The sequence below is a fragment of the Grammomys surdaster genome, unplaced genomic scaffold, assembly GCF_004785775.1.
Source record: "Grammomys surdaster isolate TR1022 unplaced genomic scaffold, NIH_TR_1.0 237, whole genome shotgun sequence".
Taxonomy (NCBI): domain Eukaryota; kingdom Metazoa; phylum Chordata; class Mammalia; order Rodentia; family Muridae; genus Grammomys; species Grammomys surdaster.
The window spans coordinates 1734370-1753285 of NW_021604682.1; the positions used below are offsets into that span (position 1 = coordinate 1734370).

General features: G+C 43.5%; 2 protein-coding genes across 2 annotated transcripts in view; one reads left to right on the forward strand and one right to left on the reverse strand.

The window, feature by feature from the left end:
- LOC114626506 (solute carrier family 5 member 4-like) overlaps positions 1–1629 on the reverse strand; it is a 60949-nt gene extending 59320 nt beyond the window's left edge. Inside the window, exons 1-2 of the mRNA XM_028773912.1 lie at positions 1495–1629; positions 805–876 (exon numbers count right to left, since the gene is read on the reverse strand). Coding sequence (XP_028629745.1) covers positions 805–876; positions 1495–1629 — 207 coding nt within the window. The remainder of the gene's footprint in view (positions 1–804; positions 877–1494) is intronic.
- LOC114626547 (solute carrier family 5 member 4-like) overlaps positions 1–18916 on the forward strand; it is a 197771-nt gene that overhangs the window by 110623 nt on the left and 68232 nt on the right. The window lies entirely within an intron of this gene.

Here is an 18916-nt window from a genome sequence, read left to right on the forward strand (position 1 = left end):
TACACAGTCTAATCAATGCACTTACAATTTTGCTCATCAGACAAGCTTATTGAACCCTTCCTTAAGGGCACTTTGACTACTCAGTAGTCTGTGAAACGAGCCTGTCTTCGGCCAAAGCTGCTAGTACTCTTTATCAGATTTAGCAACTTAATCAGACTTAAGGACTTCATACTCCAGAATGAGGGGCTTCTTTGCCAACCTTTATCATAGACCATTCTTTCCCTTTACCTCCCTCTATGTAGTTCTGTCTTCTGTTCTTAAGACTCAAAAGTCAAGAGAGGTCTTATCCATTACAGAAAACCACAGCTGATCAAAATACAGAGTTGTTGAGCCCAGGACCAACTGATCCATCTACAGCACAACCCTTGAAGATGAGGCTTGGGGATCCATGGTGAAGAAGGGTTGGAAAGATTGTAAGAGCCAGAGGAAGAGGATGTTTTCTATGACTATATATCTCCTAGAAATGTCAGAGAAGCTATACTTATGGAATTTTATCAACATGGCATCCTGAACATGGCCTGAAGAAGGGCAACACCAGTAGACATGGTATTGTGGATAGAGAAAATCTCATGAGGCCTCGAACCTGGATGAAGAACTACAGGCAACTAAGGGATGCTGAGATCTGGAGACAGAGTCCTCCCCAATGAAAAGCATGCAATTGGTCATCCAATTACAACCAACCAACTCTGAACACACACGTATGTGTAACATTCCATAGACTGAGCAGGTTTGATTAATGTATTTAAGATCGTGTGCACACAGGCACGCACCCCATTCATCCCTAGCAATCTCTGGCCCACTTACCGGCCACCAGGCCATGTCACGACCAGCCAGGAAGAAGCCTCCAACAGTGCCTCTGTTGCTTCTCACCATTGCCTGAGGAGGAAGGAAGAAAAGAAGAGGGTTAAAGAGCAGCAGGTGCACCTCAGGCTCCAGCCCCATGGGCCAGGGTGTGAGCAGTAGACACACTCTCCAAGAAGTGCTGCATGGACCAATTTTCAGCAGAGTTCAAGAACCAGGAGGAGTTCAAGACACCATCCTCTCTGAAAAGCAGCTGTTTGCTGTCAACCATGGAAACGATAAGAAATGTGCTGTCATGTGTTGGGTGACAATTTGCAGCACAGAATTCAATACTGAAAACAAATGGAGAGAAGACAAGTGATTTAAGTGGCCAACTCACCAAGTCAGAAACTCAAACAATAAATGGAAATAAAGAAAATGAGATAATATGTTTTTCCCTCTCTTTGCCAGATGCAGGAGATGCAAACAGACTGTATCTCTTATTCCCGGCCCTCCCTCTATTCAAACAACTAAGTGTGTTGTCTTAGAAATGAGCCCACTTGGCACTACTACCAGAAGACGATCCAGACAGAAAGACAACGACGTTAGTAACAACCTATCACCGTCTCAGTTTATCATGACACACCTCTTCCACCCTAAGACACTGTCCCCAAGCCCAGGGCCCACCCGGAAGCTGGTGTGGTTCTCACATACCCACAGCCCCACAGCTAGCACCGCTGCAAAGTAGATGACAATGACAGAGATGTCCGCAGCATTCCGAATGCGCTCTGACAGTACAGGAGGCTCCTCAGTCTGAGGCGCGGTGCTGGGACTCAATGTGGTAGCCATGGCTTCAGGAGGCTCTGCTCCCTTCCTAAGGATGCCCTCTCCTGTCTTTATGTAGGCACTGGATTAATGATCAACCCCCAGGCAAGTGGAGCAAGGTGTCAGGGCAGATCTTGGATGCATGGACCTTAAACCTCTGCTCTGTGTTCAAGCTCTGGGACCTTGACCCTTCGTTCGTCCTGTTCTTGGTAGTGTGTAAGAGTAAGGGATAGACATCAGAAATGGGGTGCAAACTGGAATTGATGTGCAGAGTCTTCACTGATGGGAAAGACAGCACACTCAAGACTGGACAGGTTCAGCTGCAGACTAGGAAGAGAGTAAGGAAGTGAGGGAAAGACACAAAGGGCAGAACAGAGTGAGCATTGGGCAAAGGCTCCTTATAAAACATACAGTGTTCTCTATGGCAAAAAAGTTATCTCTTGAAAATAAGGTTAATTCTCTATTTATTTCAAGGTATCCAACGTACTATATAACTCTGGGACTTTTAATTTGGATGAAATTTATATGATAGTTCAAGACCATGGTGTTGTGGGATTCTGATCAAAGAATGGGATTTCAACGCTCCTTCCAGGAATATTTTTTTATGTACAGTGGCACATTCATTGGTCATGTCCAATGCTCAAAAGAACCAGAGGACTCATAGGCTGTAATAGGGCTTTTTAACTGTGATTTTTGCAACTTTGCCTTTCATACATGATAACTTATAATTTCATTAGTTATTCTTTTACATGTTGACTTATTTTTTTAATTTATTTATTGTATGTATGCCTATGAGTACACAGTCACCATCTTCAAACAAACCAGAAGAGGAAATTGGATCCCATTACAGATGGTTGTGAGCCACCATGTGGTTGCTGGAAATTGAACTCAGGACCTCTGGAAGAGCAGTCAGCGCTCTTAACCACTGAGCCATGTCTCCAGCCCTCATTAGTTACTTTTAAATCCCAGTGTATGATTTAAAAAAAAAAGTCCTGGATGTGGAGAAAGAGAGGGTTATTGGTCAGTCTAGCAAGGTCTCACATAAGCATTTTGGCAGAGACCAAGTCACATGGCAACTGCATTTCCCTTCTTTCAAGGTCTCTGGAAAGTCTTACTAAACAAGGTGGAGGAGGTTTACAGAAAAGATGGAGTCGAGTTTATGGACATTGTTCAATTAGTGTGTCTATTTTCTGGTTTTTCTTTTCCTTTGCTGTTCAAGAAGCCCCACTGGAGTCCTTTCTTCGGTGGTCCAAGAACATCATCCTGACTTGTGGGCTGTTGTTTTCACAGCATCTTCAGATGAGTATTTTGTTTAAACAGGGGCCTCAATAAGGCTGAACACAGACCTCTTGACCCAGGAAACCACATGGGGAAGAATCAAACAAGTCCCTAATGTTAAAAGCATGACACTTTTCAGAATCTTGAATGTTCCACAAGTTGAAAAACAGCCTCCAAATGATCTAGCTGGGCTCTAACCATTCCAAGCCTGAATGGGTTCATCGAAAACTTTTAAAATTTTGTCTATGACTTATTTTATATTCTTTTTTTAATTATTGTGAGCAATTGTGGCTCAAGTTTAATTGATAGATATACAGGCATCAGAAGATGATATTGGTTGTCTGGGTTAATGACACATGTCAAGGAAATAAGAATCCTCTCCTATAAGAGGTCAAGACTTCTATTCATTTTTCAAAACAGAGTTGTTAGACACATGTGTGTATGTGTATGTGTGTGTGTTTGTAGTTGACTATATATATTTAATACCTATGGCTTAATACATTCAAAGCATATATACATAAATCACACATGTATATATACATTCATAGATAAACACACACACACACACACACACAGAGAGAGAGAGAGAGAGAGAGAGAGAGAGAGAGAGAGAGAGAGAGAGAGGATTGTCTCTTCAATGAAACATATAACTTACTTTTCCATCCATGAGGCTGGGAATAGAAGTGGCTAATAGCCTGGTTTTCTTTGCTATTTACACTGCCAGATCATAACAAATTCCCACGAGTAGGACTGGAGATCATTAATGGTCTAGATGACTTTTGCATTATCTGTACAGCCAGGGGCTCCCCCAAGATCCCAAACCAGTACAGAGGTGGCTAAGAGCCCAAGTGACCTCCACTATCAGAGTGACTGAGACCACACCAGATCATCCCATGTGCCCTTAAGGCAATGCATGTAGCCCATCTCTAGAACCCATCTTCATGGAAGAAGTAACATGTACTTTGAGAAGTGGTCATGTTCAGTGTAGTTATGCCTCCTTGTTCAAGGGGGATGGTGTTACATCAGGAAACTTTCCCCCAAAGTTTTACTATACTTAAATACATCTAAAATAAGCTACCCAGGGTCACACTGTAGAAATTTCAACCAACACATTCTACCGAATCATGTTGAACTGGATTTTCTTTTTGGCACATGTGGATCATCACCCTGTTGGCCCTGGCATTTGGAGAGACCCCTACATACATAGATAAATGTATATAAAGTATACATATGACATATAGAAACCCTTCCCTAGCTATAGAAAGGAGTGTGGTGACATCCACCAACTAACAGAGTTAAGGTAGACAACCTGTGAAATCACAAGAGGGGACCGATCGGTAGTGACATACAAAAGTTACACTTCCTAGCCAAAAAAAATATAGAAGCATAGTAAGGGAAACCTTTTTTTTTCCTAGACAAGGTTTCTCTGTGTAGTCCTGGCTGTCCTGGAACTCACTCTGTAGACCAGGCTGACCTCGAACTGAGAAATCCACCTGCCTCTGCCTCCCAAGTGCTGGGATTAAAGGTATGAGCCAATACTACCCAGCTAGGAAAACCTTTTATCACAAGTGCCAACAGCAGGGGGCAATCTCTGACAGTGTCATGGTAAGGGAAGCATCCAGGCAGACAAGGTGATGGAAGAGCTGAAAGTTCTAGATCTTGTTCTGAAGACAGCTAGGAAAAGACTGTTTTTAGGCAGCTTGGAGGAGGCCACAGCAAGAGATGAAGGCAAGAGGAGACAGTGCATTGGAATGGCAGGATTAATAAGAAATAGTTCATGTGGTGATCTGAATAGGCTTGATCCCCATAGATTCATGGGTTTCAATAATTGACCATAGGAACTATTAGGCACTACTAGGAGATATGACCTTCTTGGGGTAGGCGTGGCCTTGTTGGAGGAAGTATGTCACTGTATAGGTAGGCTTTTAGGTCCCATGCTCAACCTCCACTCGCCATACCTAGAGTGGATTCAAAAACCCTTGGATGCCTTTGGATCAAGATGTAGAACTCTCAGCTCCTCCAGCACCTCGTCTGCCTGCATCCTGCCATGCTTCCCTCCATGATGATAATGGACTGAATCTCTGAAACTGTAAGCCAGCCCAGATGAAATGTTTTCCTTTATAAGAGTTGCCTTGGTCATGTGGTCTCTTCACAGCCATGAAACCCTAACTAAGACAGTTTAGGTACTCAATAGGTGGTTGATGCAAGCCGATGCAGTCTGTGTTCCCAGAGTTTCTAGGGAAAGGATGTAGAAGTCTTCCTCATCCACTTTGAGTCCTCAAAGACATCTAATGGGTTGAGTCTTTCTTTAGTGTCATTTGGTGCCTAGCCATCTGTGGTGGTTTGAATATGCTTGGCCCAGAAAGTAGCACTATTAGGAAATGTGGCCTTGTTGGAGGAAGTTTGTCATTGTGGGAATGGGCTTTGAGACCTTCCTCTTAGCTTCCTGACAACAGTCTGCTCCTGACTTCCTTCGGATGAAGACATAGAACTCTCAGCCTCTGTAGCAACATGCCTACCTGGATGCTGCTGTACTTCTTGCCTTGATGATAATGGACTGAACCTCAGAACCTGTAAGCCAGCCCCAATTAAATGTCCTTTATAATACTTTTTGATTGTGGTCTTTCTTCACAGCATTGGAAACCCTAACTAAGACACCATCCCTGAGAAAGACCTAATGTAGCCACAGAAGATTTAAAAGCTCTATTTCATTCTATATTTACTTCTTCCCCAACTGGGACTTGAACCCTTGTCTTTCTTTCATGACTGTCTCACAAACCTAGATGTTAGTCTCTGCTAACAGTGAAAAACATTATATATATTTATGTACTTGTATATGTGTGTATATATAATGTATATGATATATATGTCTGGTATATGAATATGTATTGATTGTATGATGTGTGTATGTTGCTATTGATGTATATAATGTATGTGTGTATATATGTAATATATATGTGTATATGATATAGATGTATGTGATGTATATGTGTATGATGTATATGTATATGATGTATATGTATATGATGTATATGTATATGATGTATATGTATATGATGTATATGTATATGATGTATATGTATATGATGTATATGTATATAATGTATATGTATATGATGTATATGTGTATATGTATATGTGTATATGTATATGATGTATATGTATATGTGTATATGTATATGATGTATATGTATATGTGTATATGTATATGATGTATATGTATATGATGTATATGTGTACATGTATATGATGTATATGTATATGATGTAGATGTATGTGATGTGTATGATGTATATGTATATGTTGGTGGGATTAAACCCAGGGCCTTACATGTACCACGCAAGGGCTCTGCCACTGAACTAGACCCCTAGTCACAATCTGTGTCTTGTCTCATATTTAAGTGGTGATAATGTCTGTATAATCTCCAAGTTGATCACACTAATATTGCTTGGGTCTTACTTGAAGCACTTTCGTGTGCAAGATATGTCCTAAATGAAGACTTGCCTTCTCCTGTCCCTCATACTACTTAGCTGTCACTAGCCTGTGGAGGAGCAACTTTATGTAGAACTGTAGAACACCCTCTGAGAACTGGTCTTCAACAACTTCAGTAGCATTGACCCTTTCTGTAAATCTCCAGGGCCGTGTCCTTGAGCCTGGGCTGTTGTCCTTCTGTTGTCCCTCCAGCCCAGCCCAGGTGACCAGCTGCTGCTGCTCATCCCTCAAGGAATCTGGGTGGACGCTGGTAATAGACACTGGACTCAAAACTCTTGAGTGTCCTGTTCCTTTCTTTAAAGGTACCTTATCTTGCTGGGTGTGGTAGCACACACTGGTAATAAGAGCTCTTGAGAGGCTGGGGCAGGAAGATCTGGAGCTGAGAGTCAGCCTGGGCTTTTCAGTGAGTTCCAAATTACACAGCAAGACTCTGTCCCTTAACAACAAAGGAGGCAGTGGGGACAGGTTCCTTAGATGTTAGTGTTCCATTTTTCCTTCCTCAGTTTAGTGAAGTTTCCCTAGATTCCATGAAAAAAAATGGGAAGAGGTTATGCCCAGGCCTTGCCCTGGCTCTTAAGGCTGAGGAAGACAAGAGGTTGTGAGTATCTATGGTTTGCCCTGTGCTTGATGATTGATTCGCTGTGATCTGCCTCTTGGCTATTTTGATAGGCCTTTTCAGTGATTTTTGTTTTTTGCCACATCATACTCTTTACCCTGTACCTTTCCTTTAGGTGTAGAAAGTGTATTTGTCCCACTAATTCTGGTGGAAAATCTGTTGTTTATGATATGAGTCTGCAGGCTTATGTACTGTCTATGGTAAAGGTGAGAACCTTCTTAGACCTGTGTTGAATGTCTCCAGCCTGGATTTCTGTATTGTAGCTCCACTGTACATTTCTGTTTCACTAAAGCATGCTCCTAAGGAGTACAGATGGTTGTTTACTGCTAAAGGAGGTCCAGGGCTCTGGCTTCTGCCTACCCACTTCTCCTGTCCCCTGCCACTGCCCAAACTGATCCCCCTGCTACGGCACAAAAGGCAAGCAAACAAAAAACTCTTGAAAAATCCAAAACATCCCACCGTAGAAGCTGTGGTGTGTCACACTTTGACCAAACAGCTTTACTTGGAACGTTCATTGCAATGAGTCCCCGGCCTGGTTTGAGGCCCCTGGCTTCTATACCATCAATCCTGGATCCTCACCCAGACTCCAGAATGTTGCCCTGTGTCATGAAGATCCTGCAGTTTCACATGCTCCAGCAGTTCATCCTTGGGGTAGATGTTGGGGTGGACCAACTCAAAGCCCTGAATTTGGGCCTGGGTGGAAACTGAGTTGTTCTGCCCACCAGCTCTCCTGCTTTGCTTAGGTGAGGAACAGAACCAGCTTCCTGCCGGTGGTAGCTGGCAAGAATCAGGACAGCTGGCTGCCTGGCACTCATGCCATTGGGGCCAGCTCTCTTGCACTGCCCCAATAAGGGACAGGACCTGTTCTCTCGAGTGCTGTAGTGGGCAAAGGGATAGGGTCAGATTTCAAGGACCCTTGGATAAGGTCAGGTTGCAAGTTCCAGGAGGGAATTCATGGGAGTGGAAGGATGGGAAGGGTAGATGTACCCACACTTTACAGGCCACAAGACTTTGGAGGATGCTCCAGAGTCTGTCTGGGAGATAGGTTTGGGAATGAATCTTCTCTGTCTGAAGGTGGTTTCGCAGCCACTGCCGTTTAGGAAAGCATCTGTTGCTCTCTTGTGGCAGTCTCATGTTAGATGTCCATGTCTGATTTTGTTTGTGTATTTTGTTTGTGTTGTTGATTGCTTGTGGTGTTGGAGGGGGTCGGGAGGACCCCGATCCTTTTGGAATCTGTTAGATTTGGTACAGCATAGGCTGGCCAAGTCATCTGAACCTGTTAGATTTGATCCAGCATAGGCTGGCCAAGTGGTCTGAATATGTTAAATTAGGTCCAGCATAGGCTGGCTAAGTCATCTGGTTATTGGATTCTTCCACCGGCAGTTTTTCTATGTCTTGATTGTGTAACCTGGTTTCTGCACCTGTGACAGGGGCGAGAACTGTCTATATCACCTGGTTTATGCACCACCCATGACGGGGTGAGCTGACTATGTTGTTTTTCTCTGTTTTCTTGGTGAACTGTCTGTGTGTTGGTTGTTGTTCTATGTGTTATTGGACTTTGACTGATGTTATTTTGGACTGAATCTACTGTGTTAAACATCCTAATTAACTATTAGAAGAAGGTTAAAAAAGAGGTAACATGGCCACTGGCAGAGGAGGAGATGGAGCTGGTGCAGAGAGCTGCTGCAGAGCAGAGAGGCAGGTCCTTTGGTGAGCAGACACCATGGTTCAGCCAGCCACCCACTGAGCGTAGGGTGTTTTCCAGGTGGCACTGCACGGAGGGCGCCTTTGCCCAGCCTGCACTCAGTGGGCAACAGCTTATAGCTCCCCTAGTGTGGTGCCCTTGAACCACCAGGCTGTGCAGGCTGGCTGCCAAGAGAAGAAAGCTCTGTGCCTCTGCTGTCAGTGGAGGCGACGGTAGGGCAGTGCAAGAGAACTGCCTTGCCTGGCGTTCCTGGCTGGGCTACAACACTAGGGTCACTACTATAGCAGCCCTGTGGCTTCCCACCTGCCACTCGTGGAGACCCTGGCCTCTGCCCCCTTCTGGTATGAGAACCCAGACAACAGAGGGGGGGAAGAGCCACAACACAGTGGCTACAGCTCCCAGTCTGCCCCCTGCTCTCCATGGCTGGGGCACCCACAAAAAGATAGGCAGGGCCCAGGTGATTAAGAACCTGGTGGAGGAGAAGAACAACTTCTCTGAGCCATGGCTTCTGGACAAAACAGCCCTGGTGTGATTATTCACCTGAGAGTTATAGTTATATATTTTTTTATTTTAAGAAAAGAAAAAAAAAAGTGTGTGATTGAGTAGTGCTGAGACAAGTCATGTGACTCCAGCTTGGAAATTCTGAAACAGCAAAACTGCTTGCAGGCAGGTCACCTGATGTAAAAAGTTACAGGCTGTCGTAAGTCAGAGAGCCAAAAGACTAGGTCTCCGTTTTTTGTACAGATACTAATTTATAGTAAAAAAGGGTAAGTTAGTTACTCTCTACTTAGGGTAGCTACTCATAGTGACATTCATACAGGTGATCAAAGCAGTAATAGAAAAAAAATCTTTAGGTCAAGATCCCTCGGGCACTCAGACCAAGTTCCCTATATAGTTACCTGGATAAATTTAGCAGAAGAACACCCTTCCCCCGATAAAAGCCTTTCTTCTCCAAGACCCTTGTAGGTTCTGGCTGTCAGGAGTGCTCTTCGGGACTGAAGAGCAAGAGAGAATACCAGAAAAAAAAAAAAAAGGAATGTTCTCTCAGACATGGGGGCACCATCAATTGACCAGACCATGGTCAATAGTGGGTTACTTCTGATCAGACTTGACTGGAGCCTTCATGTGACAGAAGGTAATGGGCACCTGAAAGCCCATGCCAGATTCCATCGGCAGTTCTCAAAGGGGCTACCTGAGGCCCCACTAATTTTGACCAAGGCACGTGAGGTTAAGTAGGGATCAGATGAGTTGCCCACAGCCTTTCTAAAATAGCTCACAGAAACATTCTGTCAGTGTTGGCAAGGCTATTAGATACCAGGAAAAAGCTTCAGAGGCTAGAGGGACTGCAGGATAAGTCGTTAAAAAACTTATTGTAGGTTGCTGAGAAAGTCTACAATAGCAGGTAGACATAAAAAGATAAAAGAGAGATGAGAAAAAGAAAGGTGACAGGAAAGAAATTTACAGAGAAGCTTGGCTATAGTAGTTAAGGGAAAGCAGAGAATGGAGACTCCAATCAAAGGGAGATAGAAAACTCCTTGAAAAGGACCAGTGTGCACATTGCAAGCAAAGGAGCCAGCTGCTGAGCCTGAGAGTGGCCTAGCAAATGGAAGCCAGGGTCAGGAAATCCCAGGCCTTGGGAAAAACACTCCAAATGGCAAAGGTATTAGTTCTGAGTGAAGACAGTAATTAGGGTAGATGGGGCTTGGACTCACCCAACTCTTGGTGGACACGCGGACTCAACACTCGGTCCTCCTCCAAGCTGATGGCCCCATTTCCAAAGAAAAGATCTTGGTCCCAAGGAGCTACTGATACCAAAATGTGTTCATGGACTACCCAAAAAATGGTGGACCAAGAGATGGACTGGGTATCCCATTCATTTATGGTCATCCCAGACTATCTCTACCCTCTGTTGGGTCGAGACTTACTCCCCAGGATGGGGGCCCAGATACACTTCCTGCTCAATGGGCTGCAACTAGCTGGCCCAAAAGGAGAACCCACAGGTAGAAAAAAAGACTTCTCCTACTGACCCCTGCCAGGAGCAAGGGAACCTGCTTTACAGATTGGAGCAGTTTTCTCCATGCTGGTCAGAGACAAACTGGTGCTGCTGCAGTGGACTGTACAAATGTCATCAGGACTGAACTCCTACTTCCCTCTCCAGGCTCGTCCATGCAGAAAGCAGCCTTGGAACTTGGAGCTGGTGAAAAAGTTAACATCTACATGGACAACAGGTATGCCTTTGCCACAGCCCATGTCCACAGGGCTATATACCAAGAGAAAAGACTGTTCATATTAGAAGAAATCTTAGATCACTTAGATGCCCTGATGAAGCCAGCAACTATGAGTATTCATTGCCCAGGACACCAAAAGGAAGGTGACTCAGTGGCCCAAGGCAATAACCAGACAGATCAAGTGGCTTAAAAAAATGACTATGCAGGAGCCTGTCCTGGTTATAGGCCTACAAGAGACATCCACTGGAGATTGAGACTAGAAATGGCCTCACTTAAAACACACAGAAGAAGAAAGAACTCGGATTGCTAGCCACCTGCCAGCTATTACCTAGAGAAAAAGGACAATGGTGCACATAAGAAGGGAGAACTATACTCCTCAGAAAACAAACAAAAGACTTACTAGGCTAAATACACAGAAAGACTCTTGAGAGATAAGTACATCCTAGCAGTCAAGGGATCTAAAGTATATGATGGAACTCAGGTTTCAGGCCAGAGAGATAATAAAACGGTGTAAGATATGCCAGCAAGCAATGGCTTATGAGGCTTAGAGTAAACAGAAAAAATATCTGGGGAGGACAGTCTAGAGTATATTAAGAGACCAATTTTGCGGAAGTTAGGCCAAGAAAATATAGATACTCTCTAATATTTGTAGATATTATCTCTAGATGGGTTGGGGGGGTCCCCACCAAGCAGGAAACAGCTATTCTGGTAACCAAGAATATATTAGAAGAAATCTACTCGAGCTTTCGAGTGTCCAAGGTAATTGAATTAGATAACGGTCTTGCTTTTGTTTCTAAGGTAAGTCAGGAATTGTCAGAGATATTGGGGACTAATTGTAAGCTCCGTTGTTCATACTGTCCCCAGATCTCAGGGCAGATAGAGAAAATAAACAAAACCTTAAAAAGAGACCTTAACTAAATTGCCCTCGGAAACTGGTGCTGGCTGGGTGGTGTCCCTTGTCCTGTCCCTGTTCTGTGCCCAGAATGCCCCTCTTGTGTTGGACCTCTACTCTCTTAACTCAGTTCTTGACTCACCCCCCCTCCCCAGAAGTGACTTTTCAGGCTAATAAGAGGCTGTTCCTGGTGCTGCTGACCATCCTGACCTCCATTGAAGTAGATGGAGTAACTGCCTGACTTCATATAACTCAGACCAGCACCTGCGCCTGATGCCAACTGGAGAGCAGCCAGACACCTGAGCAACCCCCTCAAGCTCAAGATCACCTGCTGTTCTATAAGGCCAAAGAGCAGGAGGCCTTGACTCCTGAAATATACCTACCCTAGAGGCACAGGGGTAGAGAGTACTCAAATGTCAGAGATTAGAGACTTCTGAATCTAAACTGTGTCCCAGATACAGCCTTAGAGGGTGGGGCTTAGGGTGCGTATACCCAAAGTTAAATGACAGCTTGTGATTCCAGCATTGGAATCACCCACAAGAAAAAGAGGGGAATGTAGGACTTTCATGTCTCGGTTTGAACTTAAATTTGAAAGAATCCCACTGTCCCAGGACACATCCCAGGAGGGGCACATTCCTCAGTCAGAGGACACTTGCTAGATTAACATTCAGAGGAGGAAGGGAGAGACTGATTAACATTCCTCAGACCACAGGGGAAGGAATCCACCTGCGGGTGAGGAGGGCCCAGAGCACATAGGCATGTTCCAGGAAAGGGGCGCCAGGATGGGAGGTGGTCAGGAAACAGCCCTTAATGTGGTAAACCTGGGCAACCTTTTAGGACACTTATTTTCATAAAAGTAATGTACGAATCTTAGTCACCTTGAGACCAGACCTAGAAAGGTCAGACTTTGTGGTTGCCCTCATGAACTCTGTATAAGAACTCCTCACAGCTTTTGTTCGGGGCTCTCTTGCCTTCATGCTGGAGAGTCCTAGTGCACTAGTACCATTAAATCTCATGCTATTGCAGCGAGTCCCTTCCATGTGTTTCTGTGGGAGCATGTCCCCGGGTTTTGGATCTTAGAGTCCAACACCATCTCTCCCCAACAGGCTTGCTCATTACAGTGGCTGCTGTCTCCTGCGTGTCAGTGGTCAGGATTCTTGGGCCATTACGCCTTTATCTACTGAGTCATCTCCTAGACCGAGTTGATCTTGGTTTTAAATGAGACTTGTTCTCAAAGGTCCATGGCTATGACCTTTCTTCATGCTTAAGAATTTCAATTTTCGTTTTAGTATCTTTAAAGAGAGTGGTTGTATTTTGTTGGATACTTAACACCCACTGATTATTAGTATTTTTTCCTTACTAAAGAAAATTTTTGCTGTGTATAGTGACACACACCGTTAATCTCAGCTCTTGGGAGGCAGAGGCTGATGGATCTCTGAATTCCTAGTCAGGCAGGGCTACAAGTGAGACCCTGTCTAAACAAGTAAACAAATCAAACTGAACCAAAGCAAAAATAACACAAGGTTTCCCTTTGCTCTGTTCAGGACTTTAATTTTGCAAACCTTCAGTCAGATGTGCTGAGACTTTCTTCTAATAGCACTCTGGAGAGTGACTCAGGATTGTGAGTTCTAGGCCAGCCTGGGTTACTTTATTAGTGACACTGCTTCAAAACCTCAAGACACTGGCTCATTTTAAATATCGTCACAGTTTTACCAGGATTTCTGGTTGGCTTTCACAAGCAGCAACCTTTGATTTATGCCTTACGTCTTTACTTTTTGTCTTATTTGTTACATGTCTACTTTGGGATCATTCTTTTTCTGGGCTGTTTGGTTTCCAACCCGGAGGAGGAGCTGATGTGCATATTTTATACAACAAAGCAGACCTGACCTTCAGGTTCTCCCAGCATCCCTCAGTCCCTACCTGGCATGTCCTGCCCCCAACCCTGAACTTTCCAGCCCAGGGGTTGAGCTGCCCTTCCCCTACATGCTCTTTGCTTTGTAACCCAGATGTTTCTCCTCTTCTTATTCCCCACTTTTTTTCCTTCTGAGTGAGTACTTTCTTGCTTTCTTTTCTCCCTCTCCTCTGTCTCCCTTACCCCATGGTGACTTCCCATGGCTTGTCACTGTTCTAGAGGCGGTTGGGACCTGAGGGAATGGAGTTGGGCTAAGGATCCATGCAATGGCCAACTTTATTCAGAGCATCAGACAATTTATGCTCAGAGGGTTCAGAATATCATGCATAAAGTATACAATCATGTTTTTCTGTAGAGGCGTATAAAGGAATGACAACAGCCACTTGTGATGAGTAATCTGAAGTGAACTCACTGCTATCCGAATACACCTGGGAGAGGCACAGAAGCACATTCCAAGAACAATTCAGTATTTTGAAGAAACAGGATGTGACACTCTTGTTTTCTTGGAGTTTTCTCGAAAGCCCCCAGAACGCCCCTAAAAAGTCCACTCTAGAATGTGTTCTAACACAAGTAGTGAACTATTGTCACCCAAACATCTCATTCTCAAAGTCTTTGTAGTAGACCAGCTCTTGTGGACTGCACTGACTGTTCGTACCTGGTCTTTCCAGTGTGTTCCTAGTGATAGGACAAAGACAAAGTATAGAATTTTGACTCTTTAAGCTGCAGACTCAGAAAGAATTCTCTCAAAATGATTTCCCAGCAGTGCTCTGAAGAGCCCAGATTCCAGGCATTGGTTTCCTGCCCCCCTCCCATCTTCCTGTATGTTCTCAGCCTTACACTACCTGGCCTGAGTGAGCCCCATAAATGTTGAGATAAGTCGGCTGCCTTAGAATACCCTTGAGCCTGTCCATGATCTTGCTACCCACCACACCCTGGGCCTGAGAACTAACCCTCTTCAGTTTATGAATTCCCTCGTTATTATACCCTGAACATCAGCTAGTAGGTTCATGCTTCAAAAGGAGACTGCCTGAGCTCTTTCAAGGTTCTCCTGTCAGCTCCCGAGACTGACTGAGACCCTAATGGGTTAGAAGAATCGCCCCTCCCCCACCCCCCACCCTGTCCCTTGAAGCGAATGAAATTGCCTTGCCTTTGGTTTACTCTGACTTCCAAGGTCCTTTCCTCATTACTTGTGTGCCTCGTGACCCCAACGTGTACCGTGACTGATGGAGGAGAAGAAAAACTTTTCGGGTTGCCTGTATACACTCCAGATTCCAGAATTTCTGTACGGTTAGAGTGGAATTCCTTTCACTATTGAGCCTAAATTAAGTTCATGGATCCTCTGTGTACGTGTCTCTGTCTCTCCCCTCTCCGCTCTCTCTCTCTCCTCTCTCCTTTCCTGTCCTAATCCAGAGGCCTCTTTCTTTCGCCTCACACTTGTTCATAGAAAATCATAGCGCTCATTTCAAGTAGAATAAAAGATTTTTTTAAAGACTTATCTATTTTATGTATGTGAGTACACTGTCACTCTATTCAAACAAACCAGAAGAGGGCATCAGATCACATTACAGATGTTGTGAGACATCATGTGGTTGCTGGAAATTAAATTCAGGGACTCTGGAAGAGCAGTCAGTGCTCTTAACCACTGAGCAATCTCTCCAGACCCTAAATAAAAGATTCTTGAGGCAAATAAAGTGACTGTAACTCAGGTTACACCAATACTATGCTCCAATATGGTGGCATTTTTTTCAGTAACAAGAAAGCCATAAATCAAGACTTTAAAATGCACTGATTGTATAAAGGTTCAAGAATCGCTGAAGAGAATCTCCCAGCCATATAAAATCTTCATCAAAACATGTTTTCCCATAGAGCCATACAAGGATGGGTAAAACATTTAATTGAATAAAAGCAGCAAGCAATAATGAGTAGTCTGTGTTAGCATTTCTTTCTAGGCTCTGCCTCACAGTTACCTGGCAATAGCCAGGTCTGCCTGACTCAGTATAATTGTATATATTTGTATGGTGATTAAATTATACTTTGCTTTTAAAGACTGTGTGTTTGAGTGTTTGTTTGATACATTGGCATGTCTGCTTCTTTCAAATTATTATATGGAGTGTTTAAATTTTTTTCTATGATAAAAATGGATAATTCATGTCTGCTTCTTTCAAATTATTATATGGAGTGTTTAAATTTTTTTTCTATGATAAAAATGGATAATTTATTCTCTCCTGGTGAAATGAGACAATTCAAGCCAGATTAGATTATATTGAATACAGGATTATTGGGACACTGTTATCTGTCAAGTTCACTGGCCCCAAGGACCAAGGTCAGAGAAGTAACCATGGGGAGTGGGAGGATAGGGGAGGGGAGAGAAAGAATGAAAGGAGGTGTGTACAGAGAGAAGGAGAAGAAAAGAGAGGGGGGAGGGAGAGGTGGAGCCTAGGAGGCCAAAATGTCTGGATTATTTAAAGAGGAGTTTCTGGGGGCAGGGGGAAGCTCAGATCCTTGGCTAGAAGGTTCAGGATTGGGGGGCAGGTCAAGCCAAGAAAGGACTGAGAGATTCTGGAAAAACCTGGAGGCTGGGTCTGCTTTGGTATGTAAAATATACACTTGTCCCAATCTGAAACCAAACAAAAATAAGTTTTGTTTTGTTTTCTCTGTGTATCACTGTGTATCACTGGCTGTCCTGAAACTCACTCTGTAGACCAGGCTGGCCTCGATCTCAGAAATCCGCCTGCCTCTGCCTCCCAAGTGCAGGGATTAAAAGCTTGTGCCACCACTGCCCGGCTTTTTCTTTTTCTTTCTTTCTTTTTTTTTCAAAGACTTGTTTTACTTTATATATATGCGTACACTGTTGCTGTCTTCAGACACACCAGAAGAGGGCATCAGATCTCTTTACAGATGATTGTGAGCCACCATGTGGTTGCGGGGAATTGAACTCAGGAACTCTGGTACACAGCAGTCTGTGCTCTTAACCACTCACCCCTCTCTCCAGTCCCTCATTTCCAGGTTTAAATCAAGGTCTCTGATGCAATTGGAAAAACCTGGAGGCTGGGTCTGCTTTGGTATGTAAAATATGCAATCGTGTAAGACATATGGATTTATTTTCATTCCTGAGGATGTATATCCAATTTTGCCAGTACCATTTGTTAAAGACCATTTTATTCTTTTTTGGTTTTTTGATGCCCCTGGTAAGATTTGGTGTCCATAGCTTTGTGAGTTTGTCTCCCGTCTAACATTAGCCTTCCCTGGAACGTGCTGTCTTTATTACTGTGGCTCTGAAGTATAATTACAGGTCAAGTAACATGATGTGTCTCTCTAGCTGTACTCTTTATGCTTAAAATTTCTTTGGCTACTCATAGGTTGTGTGTGTCTATCTGTCTGTGCTTCCATACAAGCACGAGGACTGTATTTTAGTTCTGTGGGAAATGTCACTGTAGTTTGATCAGTATCGCACCGGATCTGTAGATTGCTCTTGAGACTATAGCCGTGTTCACAACATTAATTACACTGCTCAAGGAGCACAGAAGGTCTTTGCATTACCAAGGTTTTCCTCCACTTATTTCATTCAATGTCTTGAGGTTTCTCCTATAGAAAGAAGCCTTTCACCTCCTTGGTAAGGTTTAGTCCTAGGGATTTTTGAGGCTATGATGAATGGGGTATTTTTCTCAATCTCTTTTCACTGTTGGTGAATACAAAGGTACTGGATTTTATATGTTGGCTTTGTATCTTGTTACTTACTGAAAGTATTTATCAGATCCAGTAGGTTTTTTTCTTTTTAAAGGTGAACACCATGGAATCTTTTCAGTATGAAACCGTGTCATATGCAGATAAAAATAGATAACGTTTTCCTGTCTTATCTTTGTCCCTTTTAGCTGTTCCAGCCAATCTATCTTCAGTGTGATCTAGCTCCAAGATTCCTTTTCTGGTTTTGATTTAAAGGATCTGTAGATCTGTAGACTACTGAAGTCCCCCATAATTATCGAGTTTGGGTGTATGTGGTCATTTTTTCCTTAAAGGTTCTCTTATGACACTGAGAGCAAGACTCAGCATATAAATATTTACAAAGCTATGTGCTTTAATGAATTGCTCCTTTACTAATATGTAGTTGCCTTCTTTATCTCTTCTGATTAGGTTAGGGGTTTAAATCTTCATTATCAGAGATGATCATTGCTATGCCAACTTGTTTATGGCTTCATGTCACTTTATAGATTGCTTTCTAACCTTTGACACTCTGTCTTTAGATGTTTGCTTCTTGGAGTCAACACATAAGCGGGTCAGTGTTTTGTTTAAACCCAGTCCACTAGTGTGTGTCTTTAAATTGGTGAGCTAAAGGCATTGAGCTCACTATTGTAAGTGAGAAGGGTTTTCTGTTGCTTGTGATTTTGTTTTGGTTGTTCTGGCTGATGGTAATTTAAGTCAGTCATATCCTTTTGTCCTCATGGTGGTGCTGGGTGTTTGCTGGTTTGCTATGTGGATATGACTGGCTCCTCCTCCATTCTCCTCCATTGACCTACTGCTTTCAGGCACTGTACCATACTCTTGTATATAAAACTTCCTCCTTCCTCTGTGTACAGCACTTGTTCCAGAATTTCTATACTTTCGATTTGGTGCGAGTTACCTTACCTTGTATGAATCTCGAGATATTCTGATCTCTTCACCTATTTATTTTATTTTTATTTCATTGTATTTCATATCATCTGGAAGCCATCAAGCATCAGTGATCTTCCTGCCTCTGCCCTCCTCAAACCTGAAGTCATCAGGTTTTAACTTAAGAGATGTTTTCTGTGTTCACAGATCATCTTTTGAAATGACACCTGGTTTCTTCTGATTCACTGTTGGCTCTTGCAGCCCACTTGAGATTTTTTATTAATTATTTTATTTATTTACATGCCAAATGTTGCCCCCCTCCCAGGTCCCTCCTTGCAGAGTTCTTCTCTCTCTTGTCCCTCCCATTTGCCTCTGAGAGGATACCCCATCCCTGCATCCCATGCCCTTGTGCCCAGGTGTCTCTGCAAGCTCTCCTAGCTTTAGTGTTATCAGAGACCTGCTTTCTGAACCAGCTGCATAGTCTCATGTGGAAACTGCTTGCAAGCCTTCCACTTTCTCTGAGTCTTCACCTGCATTTGTTACATTTCACCTGCATTTGTTACTTTTCTCCTGCATTTGTTACTTTTCACCTGTATTTGTT